Source organism: Trematosphaeria pertusa (genome assembly GCF_010094035.1).
Source record: "Trematosphaeria pertusa strain CBS 122368 unplaced genomic scaffold BU26scaffold_3, whole genome shotgun sequence".
NCBI classification, from domain to species: Eukaryota; Fungi; Ascomycota; class Dothideomycetes; order Pleosporales; family Trematosphaeriaceae; genus Trematosphaeria; species Trematosphaeria pertusa.
Genome location: NW_022987214.1, coordinates 1,342,030 through 1,365,070, shown reverse-complemented (window position 1 = coordinate 1,365,070; position 23,041 = coordinate 1,342,030). Strand labels below are relative to the sequence as shown.

The 23,041-nt window shown below is 55.4% G+C and overlaps 7 protein-coding genes across 7 annotated transcripts; 3 read left to right on the top strand and 4 right to left on the bottom strand.

Annotated features, from left to right (window-relative positions):
* Positions 1-2,979: 2,979 nt before the first annotated feature.
* On the top strand, positions 2,980-3,870 carry BU26DRAFT_560563 (uncharacterized protein; the record flags this gene model as incomplete). The annotated part of the gene is made up of 2 exons (XM_033832810.1): positions 2,980-3,095; positions 3,150-3,870. The coding sequence occupies 2 exons, from the start codon at positions 2,980-2,982 to the stop codon at positions 3,868-3,870; spliced, it is 837 nt and encodes a 278-aa protein (XP_033688243.1).
* A 642-nt stretch (positions 3,871-4,512) lies between these two features.
* Positions 4,513-8,783, bottom strand: BU26DRAFT_218743 (uncharacterized protein). Its single transcript, XM_033820732.1, has 3 exons — positions 7,473-8,783; positions 5,079-7,424; positions 4,513-5,023 (listed from the first exon to the last, which is right to left on the bottom strand). The coding sequence occupies exons 1-3, from the start codon at positions 8,623-8,625 to the stop codon at positions 4,797-4,799; spliced, it is 3,726 nt and encodes a 1,241-aa protein (XP_033688242.1). The 5' UTR covers positions 8,626-8,783; the 3' UTR covers positions 4,513-4,796.
* Positions 8,784-10,391: 1,608 nt separating this feature from the next.
* BU26DRAFT_515609 (MFS general substrate transporter) lies at positions 10,392-12,823 on the bottom strand. The gene is made up of 4 exons (XM_033828119.1): positions 12,224-12,823; positions 11,817-12,174; positions 11,261-11,769; positions 10,392-11,207 (listed from the first exon to the last, which is right to left on the bottom strand). The coding sequence occupies exons 1-4, from the start codon at positions 12,446-12,448 to the stop codon at positions 10,602-10,604; spliced, it is 1,698 nt and encodes a 565-aa protein (XP_033688241.1). The 5' UTR covers positions 12,449-12,823; the 3' UTR covers positions 10,392-10,601.
* A 2,054-nt stretch (positions 12,824-14,877) lies between these two features.
* Positions 14,878-15,955, top strand: BU26DRAFT_515608 (uncharacterized protein). The gene is made up of 2 exons (XM_033828118.1): positions 14,878-15,808; positions 15,877-15,955. The coding sequence occupies exons 1-2, from the start codon at positions 15,101-15,103 to the stop codon at positions 15,901-15,903; spliced, it is 735 nt and encodes a 244-aa protein (XP_033688240.1). The 5' UTR covers positions 14,878-15,100; the 3' UTR covers positions 15,904-15,955.
* A 78-nt stretch (positions 15,956-16,033) lies between these two features.
* Positions 16,034-18,141, top strand: BU26DRAFT_515606 (NTF2-like protein). Its single transcript, XM_033828117.1, has 2 exons — positions 16,034-16,829; positions 17,008-18,141. Exons 1-2 carry the CDS (start codon positions 16,445-16,447, stop codon positions 17,982-17,984), a joined length of 1,362 nt encoding a protein of 453 aa, XP_033688239.1. The 5' UTR covers positions 16,034-16,444; the 3' UTR covers positions 17,985-18,141.
* On the bottom strand, positions 18,015-18,427 carry BU26DRAFT_218684 (uncharacterized protein). The gene has a single exon (XM_033820731.1). The coding sequence runs from the start codon at positions 18,289-18,291 to the stop codon at positions 18,046-18,048; it is 246 nt and encodes an 81-aa protein (XP_033688238.1). The 5' UTR covers positions 18,292-18,427; the 3' UTR covers positions 18,015-18,045.
* On the bottom strand, positions 18,344-22,976 carry BU26DRAFT_477288 (uncharacterized protein; the record flags this gene model as incomplete). Its single annotated transcript, XM_033825597.1, has 8 exons — positions 20,905-22,976; positions 20,573-20,841; positions 20,348-20,521; positions 19,937-20,296; positions 19,694-19,889; positions 19,115-19,644; positions 18,914-19,061; positions 18,344-18,861 (listed from the first exon to the last, which is right to left on the bottom strand). The coding sequence occupies exons 1-8, from the start codon at positions 22,913-22,915 to the stop codon at positions 18,344-18,346; spliced, it is 4,206 nt and encodes a 1,401-aa protein (XP_033688237.1). The 5' UTR covers positions 22,916-22,976.
* Between the last annotated feature and the right edge of the window lie 65 nt (positions 22,977-23,041).

Genomic DNA, 23,041 nt, shown 5'->3' with positions numbered 1-23,041 from the left:
CGTGTTTTCCAAGAGGTAGAAGCCATTCATGGGCGCGACTTGGCAAGCTTGAATCTATACGCAAATGTTAGGGTGATCAGAGTGTGTAGAGAGCTCGGATAGGAATCTGACTTGTTCTGGGAAGCCATGTACCACCACACAGGCTCTTGGAAAAGGCTTGGTCGGGGGTCTGGGTTAGGATGTCGGCGAACTGAAACCTTCGACTGAGATCAATGTGTTGTGTATGTGGATACTGAATCGCTTTGTTGATTGAGCCAACGGAGCATCCCGTCTGGCAGCATTGTTCTTTGTACAGAGCAAAGTCCTAGACATTCGGCTCGCGAAGGAACCGAGTGAGCTCAGAAAATACGGAAAAAGAGCTAATGAGTGGATAGACGATTTTGCTGAGCAGAGCGAATGTGGTAAAGCAAGGCGACAACCTAGAATAGGAAACCGAGACGCCAACCTACCACTCCGCGGCGGTCTCTAGCAGCCACAGCTGAACGTGCCAAGACGAGACAACACATGCCACAGACAATAGTGTCATCGACTCTGATGCCCAAAGTCGGAGGCACACAGAAAGTCACTAAAAGCCTAATAGAATTGCACGCCTATGGTAGGTGGTGAAGACGAGCGCATCGTGGCAGGCTGATAATCGGCCAGACACGAGGTATGGCGTCGGCCTCGGAGCTTTTCTGGGATTAAATTAGAACTGAGAAGTGAGTGTGGCTGCGGAAAGTCTACGGCATGCAAATAGCGGACGCCGCAGGCGTGGTAGCGGATGTCGGATGTGTGGGAGGTGATGGGAAGGTCTGGAACTCTCGCTTCTAGCTCCACATTTAGCGCCGATTGTCACGTGACGTCCAAAATTAGACCAATTACGCGAAGCGGTCCCGAGTCTGTCACCACTCCCATCGCTTTACTTCAGCCGCCTTCTGGAGGTGGCACCCTCAAAGGACCTAGCAGTGTCCGTGGGATTCGATCAGAACCGCCGTCATCCCCATCGTCGCGGCCGACTGGGGATTAGCGTTAACACGAGTTGTTCCCGGGTCGTTTCTTTACATCCATGGATATCTGCAGAGACAAGACCGGCAACGATCCTAGCTCTTACATTTACCCTGGATAGTTGGTCAACAGAATGCCTCCGAAGTCTGGTGAAGAGTAGCTTAACAGACTAGGTAAGGCCGTCTGACACCAAAGTCACCGCCTGTCGGATCCGCGTGCTGGTATACCCAACCTGGTCCTCGGGACTAAAGCTTTGTAAAGCTTCATTTTCGTCTGATGCCTAAACCAGATGCGCCAAGACGAGAGATCCCTGAGATTTCCCGTATCAGCGCGTCTCCCCCGGAAGGGCTGATCGAAGGTGCATCTAGACTCTCGCTATGCCAAGCATCCGCCCCAGCTCCCGATCTTTCGAAACCCGTTTCGATGGGACTATCGTTCTTCTGTCCTAATTAGGAGCAGGCAGTCCTTGTGTCGAATGATATCCCAGTCCTTGTGCCCGCTCAATCTCCGGATTCTTACAATCTAACGGTCGAATACCGCACTTTCGATCTTCGATCCTACATCGGGACATTTGTGCCTACCCCTGATCAACTCAACCTTCGATAAGCCAAGCAAGCAGCTAGGCTGCTACTGTCTGATGATGGCCACGGTGTAAAGTCAGCGAGGCGCATGATCAGTACAGCCCGAGTCATTGGGCAAGAGGAAGCCTCATTCAATATTTGCTTGCAGACTGCCAAGTAACAGCCCGCCCTTGACCTGGAGCTTGATAATTCACGCAATACCAAATACCGACACCTTCGTCCCAAAAGCCACTGCAGGAACCGAAATACGCCGCTACGGTGGTGCTCTAGCTCGGTTATCATGAACACTTTTATGGCATGGAATCAGTAGGATGAGTGCGCCTGCCTAGTCTTGCCTGCACCCATCATGTCACCAAGCCAGATGGTGCGCGCTTTGGCTCGTATGTCTCAGGTACGCGTTGTCGTTGAAGAACCTGTGGAGGTACGAATGCGAGAATCGGAATCTGCGATATCTCCCTAATCTAGGCAGTCGAAAGCTCAAATTTCTAAGAGAAGAGAGGGACACCATAACCGAAAATTGCTGCATCGCTATGGAGATACAAAGTTCGCGTCCTTAGGTTCCAAAAGAAAGCTCCACGCTGGCCATTCTTGATTCAGCTAAGCAAACTCTACGATATCTTGGCAATGAACTAATATGCAGCTAGTTATACGCCCATGAGCTAACTGCTGCGGTACATGCTTTGTAGAGGTTAGTACTATAGCTTCCCGCGCTCTGGTGATCGACGCGCTACGAAGTTTCGTGACGTTTAGTCCGATGAGTAGTTCACTGATGAGGCTGTATGTTTGGGGATGTATCGAGGCACGAGGGGCGTTAAGAGATGAGAGGCTTGGAGATACTACAGCATCGAGGGACTACGAGGAGGTTGGATGCAGCGCAGTGACAAAAGGCTTGCTGACGAGTCCGTGGTCAAGGGGGCGAATTAGACGAGACAATGAGGTCAGAGGAAGCTGATGCAGAGAGCACAGAAAGAAATGCAAGAGATATGAAGCTGGGATTGAGGGTGAGAAGGTAAGAGGCGAAGGTGCATCCACGTTTCTACTCTCCGTATGTTCACTTTACAAGGAGCCCTCAGAACCTGAGATATCTCCCAAAGTCTACATACGCGAAGGAGTTCTTCGCGGACTGGCATTAAGAACCTTTCACATCCATCACCATCCTGCTGTGACACCTGCCCGCCCGCCAGCCCTCTCCTTTTTCGTCGCACTTGACTGTTTGCGTCGCGACTGCCTATTTATATGCCAAGCCTCTCCGACTTTTCACCTCCTACTTTCTTCTCGACTCCGCACCTCCACACTCTCTCCTCTTCAACCCCCACACCATTCCCGGGTTTGCACGCAGAGCCGCAAGCCTTGGGTCGGGCATCGCAAAGTGCGCGACAAACCGCAGCTCCACTCTGTGTTCCATTCGCGCAACATGAGTGAAGGGAGACAGTCCAGCAACGGGAAGACTGCAACAGCCACTCCCGTCAGCAGATCAGGCAATGGCATAATGGTCAGCCAGGCGGAGATCCCCGCCCATCTAGTAGCCATGTAGGTTCCATACATACTCCAAAGGCTGCCCGGGATCCGCTAACGCCTCCGCAGTTACGAACACAACGCCACAACCTCTCCCCTTCTCTGTCTTCCCGCAGAGCTCCGTAATATGATCTGGGAACTCGCACTCGGAGGCCAAAGAGTCTACATCTACGGCCGGAGCGTAGAGCCCACAGACCCTCCCGAACCCTGGCTAATCCTGGGGAGCGAGGTCCTCGACATGCGACCCGTCAGCGGCAGCGCCGCCAGACGCAAATCCGCATTCCACCTTCTCGAAGTATCGCGCCAAATCTTCGCCGAGACCTCCGCCCTCGCATACTCGCTCAACACCTTCGTCTTCCAGACCCCGATGGCTATGCGCTCGTGGGCCGAACACCTCTCATGCTATCCGCGGCTGCGCCAGGCCGTTCGAAGCGTGTACGTCGACAACGATCTCTGCTATAATACATACTTCAGCACGGTGCCGTTGGACTATTCGGCGGATGTCGGTAAGCCGGAGCCTACGAATCCATTGTTTACGAAGATGTTTCCTGGCCTGAAGACATTGATTATTCCGGGGATTGTCATGCGTGACGCGCTGGAAACGGGGAGGGTAACTAGGGGCACGGCTCAAGGCTACAGCGAATGCATTGAGAGGAAGATTCGAGAACGCGAGGGAGCGAGGGGGCAGATCTTAACTATCGTTTTTGAAGACCGAGCGGTGCGTGAAGGGGAAGGGAGTTCGACCAATAGAGCCGGTCGGCAGCAAGCTCAGCATGAGTCCGGAGACTAGAAAGGCGACAGATGGGGGTACTTACCAACGTTACTATAGCACGGGTTCAAAATGACCCCGACCACGCTCTGGGCTTAGGGACAACGTCACAAGCAAACCAGTGCCCAAAGGCTAGCATCTGAACTACACAGTTATCTTCCTGCTTGAACTATCCTATCCTAGCCTTTGGCTCCCACACTTCGCTAAATACACCCTAAATTTACATTCCGTCTATCGCTTCACTGCTTTCCTTTCCCCACCGCTCCATCGCGCTTTCACTTTCCCTCCCCACGCGCCTGCCACGCGACTCGCACGTGGCGCCCCACTTCCCCATCATTAGGTCCCAGTCCTCACTCACTCGCCAGTAGAGAGTACACATTACGTCAGTACAGAGTTCGGGATCGAAGGCAAAACGCCGCACGAAGGAGAATTGACATAATGAAAAGTAGGCTGTGCATTCAGCAACCAGCCAGTGGTGGTATCAAAAAGAGAAGAACAGACAGAAAGTCGGGTAGTTAGCATACCAACCCTGAAAAGAAAAGGCCTTCACGCTCATTCCTTTCACTCCATCACTCCACGCTCGCAACCAAAACCACCCATTATCTAGGCCCCGCCTCGGCCGTGGTCAAGCGAAAAAGAAAGGGAAATGGTATCCTGCGCATGCAATGCTTTTGAACGAGGGAGCGCTCGAAGTGGCCCTCGTGCAGGGCGACAGAAGAGAAAACGCCAGCCATGCAAAAGGATAACATGGTAGAAAGGCCGTCATATGAACAAGTTCGCAAAAGGGATCGACGAGAATCGAAGGTATGGCCGCCTATCGTGTGACGAGGCAACATCGAACTGTGGTCAGGCCGTGGGTCCCATTAGGGTATCCTACCGTTCACATCTGGGATGACTTTGTACAAATTTCGTAGTATATCTTCATCTCCGCCGTCACGCGCTCTTGGTCATATCGCTGGAGCCCGTGGCCCGGAGAGCGTACCGAAGAGTTGTTCCGGAGGCACGCGGCCCACGTTCCCCATGCGGTCGGTGTATGAGGTGGGCGCAAGGGAATAACCCTGCGACTTCTTGCGGTACCATTCGACGACGATACCGGCGACGACAAGCAGGAAAGTGAGCGCAAGGGCGATTGCGAGGGCGATGAGGACGACGAAGCCAAGTGCAAGATGCTTTCCTGTTTGTGTGTTAGCCAGCTGCTCGAACTGGTTTGGGTGCTACGAGTGACTTACCTCCTCCGTTAAAGAAGGACTGGGGGTTCTCCACGAAGACCTGCGACAAGCTACCAGGAGTGTTCTGCGCCGTCGTGGAAAGGAGGAACGGAACCAGTGTAGTGCCGTTAAAGAGAGCTCCAGACGCCGTCCCGAAGTTCGTAATGTTGATCTGTCCAAGGAGGAGCAGGTCCTGGTCTTGATCGATAAGGTCGGACTTGTCGTGGTTCTTCGACAGGGGGAGCACTTGAATGCCACGGATATCGGTGCCCTGGCCAAACTGGCCATTGACAGGAAGCCACTTGCTGCCATCGAATCGCTGAAGGAACGCGGATCCGTCGCTGCTCTGACCAGCAGCCCAGAATTGTGTACCGTCAGAGTTGGCTGGACAGAGAGCAGTTACCGGACCGGGAAGATCGCTAGCGCCGGTAATTGCCTGAAACTGGCTGTTGCTGGAATCATACAGGAAGACATTCGTCGTATTGCTGCCGGTGGTCAGATTTCCTGAAATGAGTAGCTTCGTGTTTGAGATCCACGTCAGAGAAGTGGCGACACCTGAGAGGTCACCGCCCGGACTGATCCACTGGTTGCGCTCCGTGTTCCAGATGCAAACCGAGGGGCAGCTCAAAGCGCCAGCAGATTGGAATCTTCCAGCGACATAGACATCCTTCGACTTCGGCCTGGGAGCAATGGCATTGACGGTGACGTTTGTTCCTTGAAGTGCGAGTGGCTGCGTGCTCCCGAACTTGTTGGCCGAGAGATCATAGGCCACCACACCGGCAACCCTGTTGTTATTGATAACCCCAGTGGCTACACCGCCAGCATAGAGAATATTGTCGAGCACTGCGAGCGTCGCGAACGTGGAGTTAGCGTCCACCTCTTCGCCAAATCCAGTGACCTTGTCCGAGTCCTTTCCATCAATGATAAGAACATTGGTTATGTTTTGACCATCGGATCCAGTTGCCGCGAAGTGGCCCGCAAAGATTGTCTTGTTCATGTCATTTTCCTTGTAGAACGTAGCAGTGACAATCCCAATTGTAGTCAGGTTCTGATCGTCAGTCAATGATCGCTTTTGCAGCGACGTCTGCTGTTGCTGAGCCTGAATATTCACCCCGAAGCCTTCAAGCGATAGAGCGTCGCTGTCTGCCAGAGCGGCAGCACCGCTCGCACCGAGGGCTTGGGAAGAGACAGCACCAGCGAACAGCCGATCTGCTCCCGGGATGTCGACAAACGTCATCAAGCTACCCTGAATCGATATTGTCTGGGCGTTCAAGTTGTGCAGCCAATTGTTCTGCGAAGGTACCCAAATTGCAAAGTTCTCGGCGGAAAAAGCTGCATTGTTGCCGAAGCCGTTGACACGATCGAAGAAACCGCTGATCGCAAGAACTTGCTCTGGCGTATTGCCGGTGATGTTCAGAGCGAGAGGCACGATATACATCACAACGCCATCCACACCCGCACCAAGGGCTGTCCATTGATCGTTGTCGTTGTCGTAGGCGGCCACGCCGTTAAGGCCAGGGTTCCCGTTGTCCTGGGTGTTCGTGAAGTTGCCTCCGACGTAGATGGTACTGCCATTCTGGAACAGGGTCATTACTTGGCTGTTGAGACCATTTCCTTTCAGTGTCGTTGGGCCGGTAGCGTCGCGACTAATCGAAAAGATATTGTTCCGTCCGTCATTCGAGGAGAAATTGCCGCCAACATAGAGCTTATCGCTGGATGCCGCAAGAGAAGTGACAATTGCGTTGTCTTGGGGGCTCAGACTCGCGCCAGCCGCATCGATGACCGAGTCGGCGAAGTCCGTTTCTTGAACGTTTTGCTGCTCTGGATCGTACTCGAAGAGCCCATTCAAATCTCCAGAGGAGGCCACTTTAAGCTGGAACCGAATTCTCTGTGCAACTATCGTCAAAACGCCGTTGCTTCCAGCATCGCCTGGCACAGGAGCTAGCGTGATTGACGGACGAAAGCCATCAGTTGCGTCGACATATCCATTGTAGATTTCATCATACTTGTCGAACTCGTTGGTCTGGAAAAGGACGGTGCTGGTGGGCGTGTCCGACTCAGTCGTTGACCGAAACATGGATCCGGTCATGTTGACCCTTCCGCGTGTCGTGCAGGTGTCATCACCGCGGCACCCTGGGGTGTATACAGTGATCGAATAGTTCCCAGATTGTTTAATGTCGGGTAAAAAGACGACGTTTGTTGTATTGGGTTGGATGTTATTCGTTTGCAACGTCGCAGTGAGGTATTGGGAATTGCTGTCATGGGATGGTGTGACGACCCAGGGTCCTGTCTGAGTGGCCGATGCACCAGTTGTGGCTCCTCCGCACGTTGGCTCATTGAAGTCACTGATGGCATACGTGTAGATATCTGTGATTGTTAGCAGGGACTCAGTGTAGTGCGGGGGGATCTACTTGCCAGTTTGCGAGAGCTCGATGCCATTGAGACCACCCCCGGCTCCATACCAGTCGGAGATATCAATTTTGAAGGCATTCATGCCGACAGTGTTGACGAAGAAGAACTCCTGAGCAGTAGTGTTGCCCTCCGGCAACGGGCATCGAGCGTCGCAAAAGGCCTGTTGTCCAGTGGAGGGGTCGACATAGGTAAAGTTCATAATGCCGCCAAGGGGAAGCGCGGTGTAGCGCCAGGTCTTTGTGCCGCGGCCTTCAAACTTGGTGTTATGTAGTCGCAGTTTTGTTGGATTGAATCCGAAGCCGAAGTCGGCTCGCCAGAAGCCGGCAGTATTATCGGCCAGCAGCCATGTAGCACCGGTGCCTTCGGTGTCCGGATCTGCCTTGCAGACGATACTCTTAGGATCAGTTAGGCCAGGCCGTCCAGAGCTGGTTTGCGCCGTGATGTTAGCAGATCCAACGGGTAGCACCTGAGTGTTATTCTCGGCTCTGCCGCTCGAATTGCCGCCTATGCCGTTGAACTCTCCGCCAAATACGATCTTGTCATTCGGCGCTCGGATGATAGAGTGCACGGGTCCGTTGAAACCCTGGAAGGGCATGTTGTTCCAAGCGTCTTTCCAGATGATGGCGTTGGATGAATTACCGCCACTGAAGGAGCCTCCGATGTAGACCTGGCCCCGATCCGGATCGCAGAGCAATGCGCTGACGGATCCGTTCAATCCTTCTACTGGGCTCACGGTGCCGTCGCTCGGGTTGAGCATTGCGATGCCACCGGGCGTGTGCTGACCATCAACGCTCGTAAAGTTTCCGCCAAACACAATGCCCTTGAGACTACCGCCGCTCTGGTAGGCGCACATGGCCTTGACGTCGCCATCCGTATCCTGTATGGCGGTAAACACGCCATTCGGGAATCGCGATAGGAGGGCGCCATTGAGGCCGGAGGGCTGTTCAGTCTGGCCCTCGAACTGGTACAGCGATATTGAGTCGAAGTCGCCGGCAAAGGCCACGCGGCCGAGGTCGTCGAGGTTGAGATTAGGGGAGGGTATGGATGGGAAGTTGAACGCGCGCGTTCCTGGTATTAGTCGGGGTGATGCGAGAAGTAGCGAAAGTGCGAGCTTGCCAGCCCGCGACGCCAGCAGCGAGGAGAAGGGCTCCCTCATGGCCAGCGGCGGGCGACGAGTCGGTGGTGTCGGAAGAATAGCGATGGGATAGAGGAGCGTTGGAGTCGAGTGTCAGCGGGAGGTGGCCCCAGACATGGCCAAACCGCCAAAAGAATCGGCGGGCTTGGATTCGAGGCAGGCACACCCGCGCTGGCGTAGAGGGCGTGGTCGCGTCCCGATTGGCGTTGCGGCGGGTCAGGAGCTGCCGGGGAGCGTCTGGCAAGCGGATGCCTTGGCAGTGCCTGCAGGAAGGCGGTCGATTTGGCAGCGGTGGCTGCGCCTGAAACGAATGACTGAGGTGAGGAAGAGCGCAGGATTAAAGAGTCAGAGAGAGCTCGCGGGAGGCTTGCGAGGGTGTTGACGGACGGCAAGGAGTCTGGCGAGCGCTCGAGGAGCAGGAGCACGCCGGGGGTGCTTGCTGCGTCGGGAACGGCGAGATGAAGCGGCAGGAGCGACTGTTGTCCCGCGAACCAATGGCACGCGCCGACGGCCGTCACAATTTGCGCTAGCCACTAGCAAAAGCTTGTCGCGCGCACAGCACGGCAACGGTGAACACCACTCGACAGCGCGGCACGTCCCAATTCACCGCGCTCAAGGGCAATCGCAGTCTGGTGAACGAAACCAACGACCCACGCAGTCCTCCAGCGCTATTTACAGTCATCGCGAGAGCAGACCGCGGTCGCACACGCTGGCTGGCGATCGGCCGCTCCCCGGTCCCTGATCTGCTCCTCCGTACACCCAGGCGAACCTCCTGCGTCCAATTAATCTTCACGACGCGCGCCGAGCACTCGTCGTGGCTGGGGTGACACCACGGCCATGACGAGCGACCCGGAGGCACACCATGTCTTGTATTCCATCATCGCGACCTCACTCCTCGCGTCGAGCAAGATTCCGACTCTCCTCGCAGCCCGACCAATCTGGCACGCGGGCGCTGATGCCAACGCGTGCGACAGTCGCGGCAGTGAGAGACCTCGAGCATGGCGAGGGTCATCCAGGCGGCGTGCGTGCGAGACAGTCCACGCCATCATCCCGCTCCACCACCAGCCCTTCTGCTCGACAATCTTCAATTGCGAGACTCTCGCCGTTTTGCCTGATGACTGAGGCAGACCACGGTAATGCGCTCCGATTCAGCAGCTCTGCCTGCCCCATCCATCTACTCCGCGCCCGATAAGTTGTCCAACATTTGTATTTCTTCTACATCATACTCTTCACTTTGCAGCTATATTTCTGCAGTTATGGACGCGGGTTCGCTGTCAGTAGATCGCAGCGTCACCACCATCGTCATCCGCAAGGGTGCATCCACGCGCAGTCCACCAAGCCCCTGCTTACGACCTCCGACGGCTGTTTCACACCCCCCTGCCGTTCTTGACCTCGCAACCTGAGACTCGAGACACGCTGCTGCTTTACCTAAATAAGCAATCAGCTTTTCTCTGCTGCCCGTCATTCGACAAATCTTCCCGAGAGACCCGGGCGCAGTCTAGACAACGCGAGGATGCGATGTTCAACGCTCATCGCGCCTAGAGTGACGTGCTACACGAGCTCATGATACACCTCGGGAGATTTGCGACCTGTTCCAAATTTGGAGCTCTTGACGGCGCCGTTGCATCTCGGCGCTTGGACACGGATCTGACGGTTTGCGCAGTCCGATAAAGAGCCGAAAAGGATCAATTCGGGATCCATTTGAGGCTGGCAGGTAAGTAATCAGGCTGGTGTTGCACAGATATTTAGGCGAGCGGACACTTCACGAAGCTATATCTTCGAGAACACCCAAAAGTACAGGACTAAACATTAAGTATCCAGAGTCGGGTCGGACCATCCCATCTATCTTCTAAGGTATCAGTACATCCATGCCCATTCAGCCATCCTTCCATGAAATCAACCGCTCTATATCCAACGCCGCGCTGATGCGATATGCAGAAGGAAGGAAATCGACCCGTCCGGTGGCACACCCGTTTGTACGACACCGCGTGCCCGCCTTACTGTGCCTCCTGCTCTACATCCTTCGACCTCCTCTTTTCCTTGAACCCCTGTTCCGTCTCCAGTGCTCGATCCAGGGGATACGCTTTCGTAAAGGCGCTCGCAATGAGCGCGACTGCCGCGAAGACCGTCATAACGATCCATATGTACTTAAGCGCATCCGTGTAGCTCTCGCGCAGCTGGTCTTTCATCTCACCCGCAGGTAAAGCCTTAATGATTTCGACCAGACCAGCCGCATCCTTTGAGTACTCGGCCGCCTTGTCGGCGAGCAGAGGGAACGTGAGCATCTTCTTTTTCATCTGGTTCTGGAAGATCACGCCGCCGATGGCGACGCCTATTGTTTGTCCAAAGGCACGTAGGAAGGAGAAGATGTTCGAGGCGTAGGCCTGGTCTTTGCTCATGGCGGAGGCTTGCGTCGCAATGGCCATCGCGGGGAACAGCATGCCGGTTCCGAGTCCGCCGACAAGATTGAGGAAGATCCACTCGACAGTCGTGGTGTCAGGCTTAAGTAAGATGAGAAGACCCATTCCAAAGGTTGTGAGAAACCATCCCGCCCAAATCGCCCAGCGGTATTTGCCCGTCTTTGCGATGGTGGCTCCAACAATCTGGCGCTCAGTTAGTATGCTGAGTGATTCGATTAGAGCGGGTTTCTACGTACCATAGCCGCCGGCGCAACCGTGAAGGTCTGCGGGAAGAGAGCGATGCCGGCCACGATGGGGGTCATTCCCTTGACGGCCTCATAGTAGAGGGGAAGGTAGTACAAAACAGACCAAAGAATGATGCCATGGATGACCGTCTCGAGGTAGGTTACCGCCGCTGTAGTATTCTTGAACACACTCGTTCGGATAAGAGGCTCGGGCGCGATATATTCCTGGTGGATGACGAAAGCCACGAGGCCTGCCGCGCTGACAAGCATCGGAACAAGCGTCCTCCAGGAATCCCATGGGTACTGCACTCCACCCCATGTAATGGGAATGAGAAAGCCCGTTGTCGATCCAAGAAACAGGACCATCCCGACCCAGTCGACCCGTCGTAGCTTGGCGATGAAGGAGCTCGTCTTGTAGTTGAGCTTGAGGAAGAGCGTAATCATGATGCCGCCGATACCGATGAACGGGAGATTGATCCAGAAGACCCAGCGCCAGGAGACGTTCTGAGAGAAGCCACCACCTGGAAGCGAGTTAGCAAAGTCCGCCATTTCTTGAACGCTGACTTACCAAGCAGTGGCCCTGCTACGGTACCAATCGCCCACATCCCAGATATCAAACTGAACCACTTTCCCCGCTCTCTTAAGGGGACCATATCAGTGACAACGATTTCCGTGAGGGCAATGATGCCTCCGCCACCCACACCTTGGATGCTTCGACCGACCAAGATGACGGTGAAGTTATTCGCTAAGGCCGCAATGATTGCACCCGCTGCGAAAAGGACCAAGCTGAGATAGATCAGAGGCTTGCGTCCGAAGATGTGGGAGAAAGAGCCAAGGACGGGCTGGAAGACGGTCGATGTCAGGAGGAAACTGGTGCCACTCCAGAATGCTTCAATGGCGGAGCCACCTAGAAGCCGGGCCATGATCTAGTCAACGTCAGTTACCCGATTAAACATCTGCTCGCGCGATACTTACTGGAAGAGCCACGGATATCGAGGTCGCGTCTAGAGCCGCCATCAGTGTGATGACGGAAAGACTGGCGAATGCAGCCAGGAACCGCCATCCTGGATTGAAGGTCGACTCTGATGACTCTTGTGACTTCTCGGAGACAGAGTCTTGGTTTGGTGCCGCGGAGGGTAGTATCTCAGGGATTTCCAATTTCGGTCCCTCTGAAAGGGACACTGAGGAAGGGGTCGCCATGACGAATTTCCGCCGCTAGGAGCCAGAAGACAGGAAACTGCCAAAGAGATCCTTGAATACAAATGCGGAAAGGTACTGTTCGCTGTTGGAAGCTGGAGAAGATCTTGGTGCTGTTCTGGGATGCCATGGTAGGCGGACAGCAGCCTAGATATACAGCCAGCTCGATGTTACGACGACTACACCGGACGAGCCCACATGGTGCCCTCGGATGAACAACATAACGTTGTGGATACCAGCCCTACGAAAAGGAATCGCTCCGGGCACTCGTTCAGCCGTATGCGAAGCTGGCTGAAAAACGGATGTCGGGCACATTGACTAATCCCTAAGTAGGTAATCAAGCCTCTGTTATGCAAGCCTACGGGCCTTGAGGTCTACATGTGCCCGGCGCGGTGCAATTCGCAGCGATCGTGCATGCGCAATGGCGGCCTTGATCAGTCATTCCGTAGGGCTCAGCGGCGGAATGTTGCGCCGACTCGCTGGCCTAAGAATTCCGAGGGCTTCGGCCGTACCGAACCTGCCCGATGCCCACCCGCAATATACTCGAGAGTGACTAGTTGCCGAAAGCCATTGTTGATGCGGCTTTGGTGCGTAGACGTCTGCTCCCGAAATGCGACGTGAATGCGCGAGTCCGTCAGCCAGCCTCGTGCCTTCCAGCCTCGTCGGCTTGGCTTGCTGAATGCGGACCACTACCACCATGCGTTCAGCTGCAACCTCTGTTTTCCTCATCGCTCACTAGTCTTCTACCTCTGATCCCCTCATCCTCGTCGTTCCTGTCGTTCCCGTCGTTTTTATCAACTTAAGAGGCTGTCTTGTACAGTACTTCTGCACCTGCATGTTTCTATACTAGCGCTATTTGAACCTGCAGTCGTCATGTCATTCCTACATCACAGCCTTGCCCCGCGTCAATCCTGTGCTGGGTTCTCGTATCCATGAAACTCTCTGCTATACCACACGCACCCATTCGTTTGGATTTTTGCGGGAGGAGACCATGTCCATGCTATCTTATCAATCGCCGCGCAATGTGTCGGCCACACATTCCAGCAAGTGAGGACGGGCGCTGCATGCGTAGCCTTACATTCCTCAAAGGAACCGCTTCCCCCATCATGTCTTTGTCTAAATCCAGGGATTCTCTCGACATTGCCGCTTACGACCTCCCGCCACGTGCTTGCTCCGTTCTCTTTGTTTCCAAAAGCCTTCTAGAAGGACTTCATGGCGAAGTATGTTGATCTCTTCGTCCTTTCTGCTGCTCGCAACGACGAAGGTATGAATCGAACCGGAGAAGGCCATATGCGGTCTCCGTTCAAGCAGGACAACATATCGTCCTCGTCCCTTGAGGGCATGGAACGGCCAATTCCGTCCTTCAAGTCTTTCATTCGAACCGTCCCGCCGTACCCGACTGCCGCGCAGAAGCCTTTGCCACCGACCCCGTCGCCCAGGAAAGAGAGGCCATCACTCAAGAAAAACACGTCGTCAACTCCAGCGTCAACTCCGTCACCCGCCTCTGCGGCTTCTGCGGGAAGGAATTTTAGTGTAGCTTCCTGGAAGGCGCCAGCGGAGTGGTATAACAATAGTACGGACGCAAAAGAACCTCTTCCGTCACCACCTATCCCGGCGACCCGAACGTATTCCCCGCTTCTACCGGAACCATCTCCAGATACATCAGGGTTGAGCATGGATCCAATTTCGTGGCTGGGCTCCCCCCCTCCACAATCATCTCGACTGTTGCCAATCTACGAGCGTCAAAACGGAAACACCGATCTTGGCCCACCACGCAGCCCTCCTAGATCCCCTCTGCCTGTGCCTCCAGCGCCCAATAGCAGGGTGGACAACAAAGTCCCTTCACCAGAGCAGCGAAGCATGAACAACTCGCCTGCTATGGGAAACAGGGCGATCTCCGACCTGGACCTCCGCTATAGCACGGCCTCGCCCGCCAATTCTGGCAAAACATCAATTACTTCAAATGCCTCTACCAACCAGAAAGCTTTCGCTGCTCTCGGGATCGGTTCGCCAACACAGCAGACGGTTATATTGGAAAATAGAACGTATAGTCCGGACTCCATATCACATATGGAACGGACACGGGCTGATAGGCAATACCTCCGGGGCAAGAAGCTGCGGGCCTTGAATAAGGGAAGCCCCTTGGCTGATGATAGCTGGGAGGATACCGAAATGGACGACAAGACGCGACAGTTAAGCTTTTCGCAGGATTATCATGACCTGTTAGCAGATCAGTATCAGGAGATGAACGTTCGCGCCGAGGAGGTGTTGCGTTCAGGGGGCCCGCATCAAGTCTACGACGCGCATTTCGACGAACCCAAGCCGAAGCCGCCTCTGAAAGATCATGATCTCGTTCCTCGACCTCTATCCTGGCAGAAAGAATCTGGTCGCTCAACACCTAGCAGTCCATCGCAGGACAGGAGCACAGAGCGTTCTTCCACCTCACCAACGAAGGGAAAACACAGGAGGATAACTTCGTGGGTGCCTCATCGTCTAAGCGTGGCACCACGACGGCAGTCAGTCAAACGCCACTCGAGCGAACTGTCTAGAGACGACTCTAGTCCACCTCGAGAAAAGCAGATTCCGGAAGCAGAGGTAGACCGCGTGTTGAAGGAAGGCCTGCGCTTCTCCCTCTTCTTCCCTCCAAGCAGGGCCATGAAGTTTGGTAGAAAGCACAACAAGAATAAGAGCGCGGATGCAGCGACCAAAGCACCCCCCTTTGCGGCATCGCCACCTCAATCTGCAAGCCCGCTCATGCGCCTCCCTGGCGGCCTCGCAGTGGTTTGGCATTCGCCCTCATTAGCCCCGAAATCAGAAGCAGCAAGCGTTCAAGAGCTATCACCGACTTCGGATCAGGCACCGAGCGGTTCACAGCAGCCCAGTGACCACTCGATACCCGCTTCCAACCCTTCAGACAACCGCTCTTCTTTCAACAGCCGCCACTCGCTCTCGCCGGTGGCTCCTGCGGTAGCCGTCCACAACAAGTTCCGCGCATCGGTGTCCTCATCGTTCTCGCACCGCTCAAGCACATCAAGCCACCCGCTTGCTCAAGAGGTATCCCGGAGCACACGCACACCCCCGCCCCTGCCGCCAGCTCCACCTATTCCGCCCTCGTTAGCTTACTCGCCGCCTCTTTCGCCGGATGCGTGGAAGCGGCTGAAGAGTCACAATCAGGAGGAAGTGCACCACAGGCCGAGCTTCATCGAGAAGGCGAAGGAGGCGCGCAGAAGACACAATAGGGAGGCGAGGCAGGAGAGGCTGAAGAGGAGTATAAGGGTGCTTGGGCCCACTGATCCGGGTGTTGTGGCTGGATACGTGAGGAAAAACGGGACGGCGTCGGAGGATAGCGATGTCCGGGGCAGGCTGCCGGGGTATATGGTTAGCGGGACTGTGTAGGGAGGATGCAGATGCAAGCGTGTAGAATGTCCGACCTTGTAGCATATGTTGCCCTTCTGTAACCGTAATAGATAGACTGCACCCCTATGTTACTCAGCCTGCCTTGGGCTCGAGCCTTCTAAAGATAGAATCAATCTCCTTCCTTGCATCAAACTCTATCCAGAATGTCAGAACTGCACGCCACTCACCCACCCAAAATCTCCGCTCAACCAAAACTCGATTGAACATAGTCGGCATAGAGCGCTTCCCAAGTTACAGCCACGCCCAGGATTCCTCAACCCACCGCGCGCCTTCAAACCAACGTCGCACAAGCTAACGGCTCTCCGCGTCCCACTGATCATGCGCTCATGCACTTACCCCTCCAGCATCCCTGTATCACGGCTTTCCGCTTCCAGCTAGCGTTACACAACCTACCTATCACGAGCGAGTCGATCGGTCGTTCGTCGTGCGTTCAACAGAAAGCACTCCTACCTACCCCAGCTTTTTGTCTCAATCTTCTCTCTCTCTATTCTCTCCTCCTTCTTCTCCTCATCTTGTGCATGTTCCAATTCCCCATCTTCACCGCAGTCCATCGCATTGCAGCTTCCCCGCAACACCGCCGCAATGACACTCAGCGAACCCTCCCCGCCACCCCCACCAAGCGTCCCCAACACTAACAACGACACCAACACCACCACCACTCCTCCTCCCGCACCCGCTCCCGCGCCCATCCACATCTCGCCGCACCTAACGCTGCAGCCGCCGCTCAGCCGGCGCGGGCACGGCCCCGGTCTTATCCTCGTCGCGGACCACTACGCGCTGCTGGAGCAGAGCGAGCGCAGTCTTGATCCGCCGCCGCTGCAGAAGTGGGCCGAGGAGGGGTTTGCCGTCTGCCAGGTGCTGGTGCCCGGGAAGGTGGAGGATGGCGGCGAGTTTCCGCTCGAGAGGGCGGTGGAGGTGCTGAGGGGGTGTGAGGGGTGTGATGGAGGGGAGGGGTTTGGACTTATTTGTACGTGAGATTGGGATTTCTTCATTTTTCTTTTGAGGAGGGGGGTTTGGGGGATTGAATTGGGTTGAGTTGGGAGAGGAAGAGGAAGAGAAGGGAGATAGTGGTGGTGGTGATCGTGGTAGTGGATGCGATATGTCTGAATTAGAAGTAACATCGCACGTGCTAATTCTCCTCGCAGCATACCTCTCGCGCCTGCCCTTCTACGTCGAAGAAGCCGTCTGCCTCTCCCCGCACATAAAAGCCATCATCTCCTACGGCGGCCGCAAGCTCGGCTCCATAAACCCCGAATCCGCATCCTTCCCGCCGCAGCTACTACACATCCCCGGGCCCGAAGCCCCGCGTCGCGAATCCCTCTCCGTTGTACCTGAGCCGGAGATCGAAGAAGAAGGAGACAAGAGCACGCGTGCCCAATGCCCCATAAAAACACACCGCTACCCGTCCGCGAAACGAGACAGCGGCTGGGCCCTCCCCGCCGACGAAGACTACCACGCGCCGAGCGCAGCGCTAGCGCACACACGCAGCCTGCAGTTCCTCAAGCCCCTGCTCAACGGCCCGTTCTTCGACCTCGAAGCTATATGGGACGAGCACTGCCGGTACGAGTTCGCGGAGCGCGACGTCGCGCTGACCATGTCCACGATGGTCGCGCAACCCTACGTGAACCACATCCCCACGCTGACCGGCGGCATCGGCCAGGCCCGCCTCACCGCCTTCTACACGCGGCACTTCATCTTCGCGAACCCGGACGACACGGCGCTGCAGCTCGTCAGCCGCACCGTGGGGACCGACCGCGTGGTCGACGAGTTCGTGTTCCGCCTCACGCACGACCGGCAGGTCGACTGGCTGCTCCCTGGTATCCCGCCGACGGGCAGGAAGCTCGAGATCCCGTTTACGAGCGTGGTGGCGCTGCGCGGGGATCGCCTGTGCCATGAGCATATCCATTGGGATCAGGGGACTGCGATGCGGCAGGCGGGGCTGCTGCCCGAGTGGGTGCGGTGGGAGGGCGAGATTGAGGGGAGGAAGGCGGGGCAGGGGATGCGGTTTGAGGTTAGGTTGCCGACTGCGGGGGTGGAGACGGCGAGGAAGTTGGTGGATGAGGGGGCGCTGGAGAGTAATGAGCTGATGGGGAGGGGTTGGAGGGAGGTGGAGGATGTTTGAGGGGAAGAGAAGACGGCGAGATAAGGGGGAAAAGGTTGTGGGTTATCGTCATGGGGTATCGTTATGATTTCGGAATTGGATGCTCAGGCTGTTTTGGACGGCGGGCACGCAAGCCCCGGGTTTTCGGTTGTGTTCCAGCGATCGACGGAGATGGGTGTAATTCGTCCATTGGGTTGTTGTTGATGACACGAAGCATAGCGCCTACAAGCTGCACAAGAAAAACTAGTACTGGACATATAGCGGACAGTAGATAGCGAGCGGAAGCGTAATCACCGGAGTCTTGGACAGCACTTGAAGAATTCCTCATTTGTCTACGAAAACGGCCTAGGTATCTTGCTCACGGATCCCCACCCACACTTCTACCCCCTCTTCCCAAACACACCCCATCCCGCCAGCACCTCTCTCTCTCCCCAAAACACCCACTCATCGCCGCCCACCTTGCCCAGTCCCTCCCTCCGTCTCTGCTCCCCCAACTCCCCCCACCTCATCAACAACGCCCCATCCAGTATGCCTCTCGTGCCACCTCCGCCGCCCAGCTCACCCTCTACAGCCCTATACGCCTTCGGATTCAGTCCACAAGCGCTGTCTAGCGTATTGCTCAGGAAGGTCGCCAGCCCGCTCAAGCGACGATAGCTCGATTCGGACAGCGGGGTGAGGAGCGCAAGTGTACCTGATTGCGAGGTATGGAGGATTTGATGGAGAGGCTGGGGTATAGATGGGTGTGGGTCGTCGATCGCAGGCATGGGAAGGTCCGAGGGGAAGTCGGTGGCGGAGGGCATGGAGAGGCGCGATTGTACGAGGTGCATGATTACGGGGAAGTGGCCGGTGTGGAAGGTGGATTTGTGGAGGAGGCGGAGGCCACCCATTGATTTGGGATCTGCGCAGAATCATCAGCAAGGTGAGACTGAATTTGGAGGGTTAACTCTTACTGTCAGGATCGAACTGCAGGACTTGCAGGTTCATGTCGGCATCGGCGATGACCATGTGGAGTTGCTTCTCGAAGGGTAGGAACTCGGCGCCCATTACTTCGAGCTGGTGTTTGCTCCGGCCGAAGAGCATCATCTTATATGGCTCTTCCTAATCCCTTGTTAGCCGTGCGAAGACAAGTTGACGTGGAAAGAGTGACGTACCGTATATCCGGTAAACCAGAGGCCTTTGAATGCGTCGCCCATCAACAGCATGCCGGTCTGCGGCAACGTCTTCAACACCGTGACATAGCACTGCATATCCATGAACGCTACAGGCAGCAGCGTCCCATCCTCCTTCAACCCTCTAACCATGCACTTCTGGCCCTGCGCCATGATCAAGAAGCCCTGCGTCCCCAATTCAGATATCGCCGACACAGCACCCTTGACCTCGTCCTTGACGATAAGCCGTAGCTTCCTGTTCGTCTCTGGCCGCTCTGGCTCGGGAACGACAGTGATGACTTCGAAGATGCGGATGCAGCCCTTTGTTGCCAGGTCTTCGCCGCGGACCATGGATGTGCCGACAGCGATGAGCTGCTTGCGCTCATGAGTGTTCTCCGAGACCTCAAGGTTGAGGGTCTTGATGCAGAGGACAACTTCTTGTGGGTCCAGCTCGTGGGTGTCAATGACCGACCAAGTCTTTTCATCTATGACCTTGAGGATTCCATGCTCAATATGAGGCTTGAAGGTTATATCTGGCGGAACCGTTAGTGCTGTATAGATCATGGAAGCCTCTTTACCTACCTTCTTGCTTCCACTCGTAATGATAAGTGTCATCCGGAAGAGTATACTCCACCATCTGGCCCGTACCTAGCACATAGACACCTCTTGGATGGTAAGAGAAGGCGTAGATTTCCGAACCCATTGGCATCCTACGCGCTGCCCAGCCCAGGTGGCCGTAGTGTGTCTGAGTAGGAAGCTGGGATATCCGGAGTGTGTCCTAACAACTATTAGTCCTGCCACAGGCTATTAGTTTCCTTTACTTACTTCAACGTCAATGTACGCAAAGCCTCTCTGGCATGCCGATGTGTGGAATGGTGTTAGCCCTTTGACTGCGTTCCCGTGTAGTCCAATGACGCGCGGTGCAGATGAGGACTCTTTCAAGATGAAAGCCGGCGACGGTCCTCGCTGGAAAACAGTACTGTATCCGCAAACGTTATCCATAGCCATAAGGCTACTTTCTCTCCCTGCGTCGGCACCACCCATGGCCGGCTCCTCGCTATACTTTGGAATGTGCTGCTGCGAGAGCTTGGTCCATCTTAGATTCTTAGTCCACAATTCCGAGGATGACTTTGGTGGGTAGTGGAAGGCCTTGTAAATGACCATATCATCGGTCGATGTTCGAATCTGTGGGTACATTAGTGCGCGGTGAGAGGCAAGTACGTTAAACGGTCTTACTATGAGATGGGGCGATTTTGAAGTTGAATCACCAATGTCAGCAGCTAATATTTCCGTAATGGATGCTTTTGCTGTACTACGTCTACCGTAGTAGTCGGCAGTAAGAAGTGGTGGAAGGAAGCCCAAACCCTCCGCAACGTAGCTCGGTCTTGATAAGTTCGACATCGCAAAGACCTACTAGGCGTTAGCTTCGGTGACACAAGGAGGAATGAAGGAACGATGTACATGAAGGCTACCTTCAGGTGTCAGGAGAAATGCAAAAACTTCCGAAAATGTTGAAGATTTGAAGAGTGATGCGGAGAGCCATCTGGTGGAGGATAAGCCACTTGCTTCAACATCTTCCAGCTCGCCACTCCCAGTCGCCTTGAAGATTTTGACACTCGAGTCATCTCGCAGGACGAGCAAGTACGGATCGGCGAAGCTTGCGCTAATGATATGAAGTTCAGCGCCGCTTTCTTCGTCTTCCATCGTAATGATTTGGTCCATGTTCAGTTCTAGTAACGCAATGATCAGTCGTCACTTCAACATTGTGTGTCTATAAACGCAATAGTGCTTACCGGAGTCGTAGGTCCTTACTTCGCCTCTCATAATCTGGACGACCTTGGTTCCCCAAGCTAGCACGCCAACGCTCATTGTGGAGCCTTCTTCTCGTTCAAAGTCTCCCTTAGTTGTTTCAGTAAGTTCGTGACCGTTGACCTTATAGACAATAGTACTCTCACTGCCATCGGGATCCGCCTTGCAGACCACTAGATACTGATCGTAATCGACGTCCGAGGCAAGATTGGCCTCGGTATCCTTGCCGAAATCGGCGACCACACCAGTGGGAGCTTGCTTTCTAGCGTGCACAGCCCAAAGGCCTCTTGCAGATGCTAAAGTGGATTGCGCTAGTCTGGTCGGATGCAGTTCGCGGTTCAGAGCAATGATAGCCCCGGCAGCCCCTCGACCGCTAGAGATCATGATCTCACCTGTTGTGGGATATTGTGATGCGATGTCGGGGCGTAGTACAACGTCTCTGATAGGAGCTATGCTCGGCAGAACGTCGTGTATTCGAAAAGTGTAGGTGCCAGGAGCGGTAGGTTCGGCAGCCACGGCTGTAACCTTCTTTACCGTGGTCGCGGTATCGTTGTAGAGGTCATCGTCCAGATCGTCGATATCCTCCTCTTCTTCGTCCGCAGACATGTCATCCGCTGTTATGTCGGCTCGTGATTGCTTCCTCCCCAACGCACTGGATGTGCTCGTCCAGCCCAGGAGCACGGATTCACCGTCCTCACTCCCGATGAAGAGTCTGCCGCGGCCCAGATTGCTCATACATGAGGCTCGAGTGCTCAGCACGTGCCCCCCATGATCCCCAGCGACAGGCTGAATGGACACGCCGGACACGGTGCGACCATCCATGGCGAAGGTCAAGGTAAGGAGTTTGCCATCATTCAGCACGATGAGGATGTCGCCAGTCTCTTGTGACAAAGGCTCAACAGCGCAACCTTCCAGATGGAGAGCGAGGTCTGACTGGTCGCTCAGCAGAAAGGATGTGCAAGCCTTTGCGAACTCATTGACAGCCACCCCATTGGTCTTCCCGGCCTGATCGACGTGGATGATTTCATTGCCGCCAACCAATAAAGCTCCTCCAATGGGCAGCGGGAGTGGCACCACTCGCGTTATATCATATGGCAGTCCTTGTACGGAGAGGAGGGTGGTGGAAGCCTTCTGCTCTAGGTCGAGCGTGAAGACGGTGTAGGTGAGAATATCTTTCCGTTCGGCGAGCAATGAGGGTGCGGGAGTTCGAGAGGATGCGACTATGCCGAAGGTGGGCTCGCGGTACTCGTGCAGGAAAGCCAGGTGGACGGGGTGGGTCAAGGTTGGATCGAGGTGCGTGAGGGGCAGCACAAACGAAGACGAATATGGTGTTTTCTTGGCTGGCTCGCCATTTGTACCCTCGGCGTTCTCCATTTTCTCATCTCTGGGCCCGTCAAGCTCCCGCTCATAGTCATCCTCCACCAGGTCGCGCTGCCTGAACGGGAGGATGGCGAGGTTATGGAGGCCGAACTTGAGGGCGGCGCATCTGCTGCTGGGGTCTGCCGTCAAGAAATTATACGTGTCTTTGAGCTCAGCTGACCAAGGCGCAATACCGGGCAAGTCTGGGTTCTCATAGTAGTGTATTGATATTGTATCGAGGTTGTATGTCTCCGGGTCCCATTGCACCAAGCTCAGCTTCGCGTCCCGGAAAGCCACCAGCAATGCCTCCGCCCTCGACTTGGTATTCAGCGCCTTTATCCGCGCGAGTGATATGACTGTGCCGGAAAGAGGGAATTCGCCGATCAGCACCAGCTTCGCCGTGTTCTCTGTGCGCTGCAGAGGCACGTCTGCAGCCTCCGTGTCCAGCATTGGGGACACATGCTCTGCGCCAGCATCATCGCCGGATGGCACCTCGGTCACGGTAGACTTGAGATCGAAGATCTGGAGCAGCGAGTTCTTTGCGACGACGAGATTGTTGGACTTGGGCGTGAGGAAGGGCAGGTGGATGGCGTGGCTGACGGCCGTCGGCGGCGCCAGCTCAGTGTAGCACTGCATCGGGGTGGGGAACGGGCGCGCTGTCGCCGCTGGTCATATTCTGCGCGCGATCGGGCGAGACACGAGGGCGAGGGCGGTAATTGAAGGCTGTTTGGTGTTGAGGACTGCTGCGCCGGCGCGCGTTCA

Bases quoted from the DNA above. Each gene is read 5' to 3' on its own strand.
- BU26DRAFT_218743 (XM_033820732.1), bottom strand. From the start codon at position 8,625: ATGAGGGAGCCCTTCTCCTCGCTGCTGGCGTCGCGGGCTGGCAAGCTC. The intron at 7,425-7,472 runs GCAAGTAGATCC...TAACAATCACAG, and splicing joins CATCGAGCTCTCGCAAACTG to ATATCTACACGTATGCCATC. The intron at 5,024-5,078 runs GTAAGTCACTCG...ACACACAAACAG, and splicing joins GTCCTTCTTTAACGGAGGAG to GAAAGCATCTTGCACTTGGC.
- BU26DRAFT_515609 (XM_033828119.1), bottom strand. From the start codon at position 12,448: ATGGCGACCCCTTCCTCAGTGTCCCTTTCAGAGGGACCGAAATTGGAA. The intron at 12,175-12,223 runs GTAAGTATCGCG...GACGTTGACTAG, and splicing joins CGATATCCGTGGCTCTTCCA to ATCATGGCCCGGCTTCTAGG. The intron at 11,208-11,260 runs GTACGTAGAAAC...ACTGAGCGCCAG, and splicing joins CGGTTGCGCCGGCGGCTATG to ATTGTTGGAGCCACCATCGC.
- BU26DRAFT_515608 (XM_033828118.1), top strand. From the start codon at position 15,101: ATGAAGTTTGGTAGAAAGCACAACAAGAATAAGAGCGCGGATGCAGCG. The intron at 15,809-15,876 runs CTGCCGGGGTAT...AGAATGTCCGAC, and splicing joins ATAGCGATGTCCGGGGCAGG to CTTGTAGCATATGTTGCCCT.
- BU26DRAFT_515606 (XM_033828117.1), top strand. From the start codon at position 16,445: ATGACACTCAGCGAACCCTCCCCGCCACCCCCACCAAGCGTCCCCAAC. The intron at 16,830-17,007 runs GTACGTGAGATT...TTCTCCTCGCAG, and splicing joins GGAGGGGTTTGGACTTATTT to CATACCTCTCGCGCCTGCCC.
- BU26DRAFT_218684 (XM_033820731.1), bottom strand. From the start codon at position 18,291: ATGAGGAATTCTTCAAGTGCTGTCCAAGACTCCGGTGATTACGCTTCC.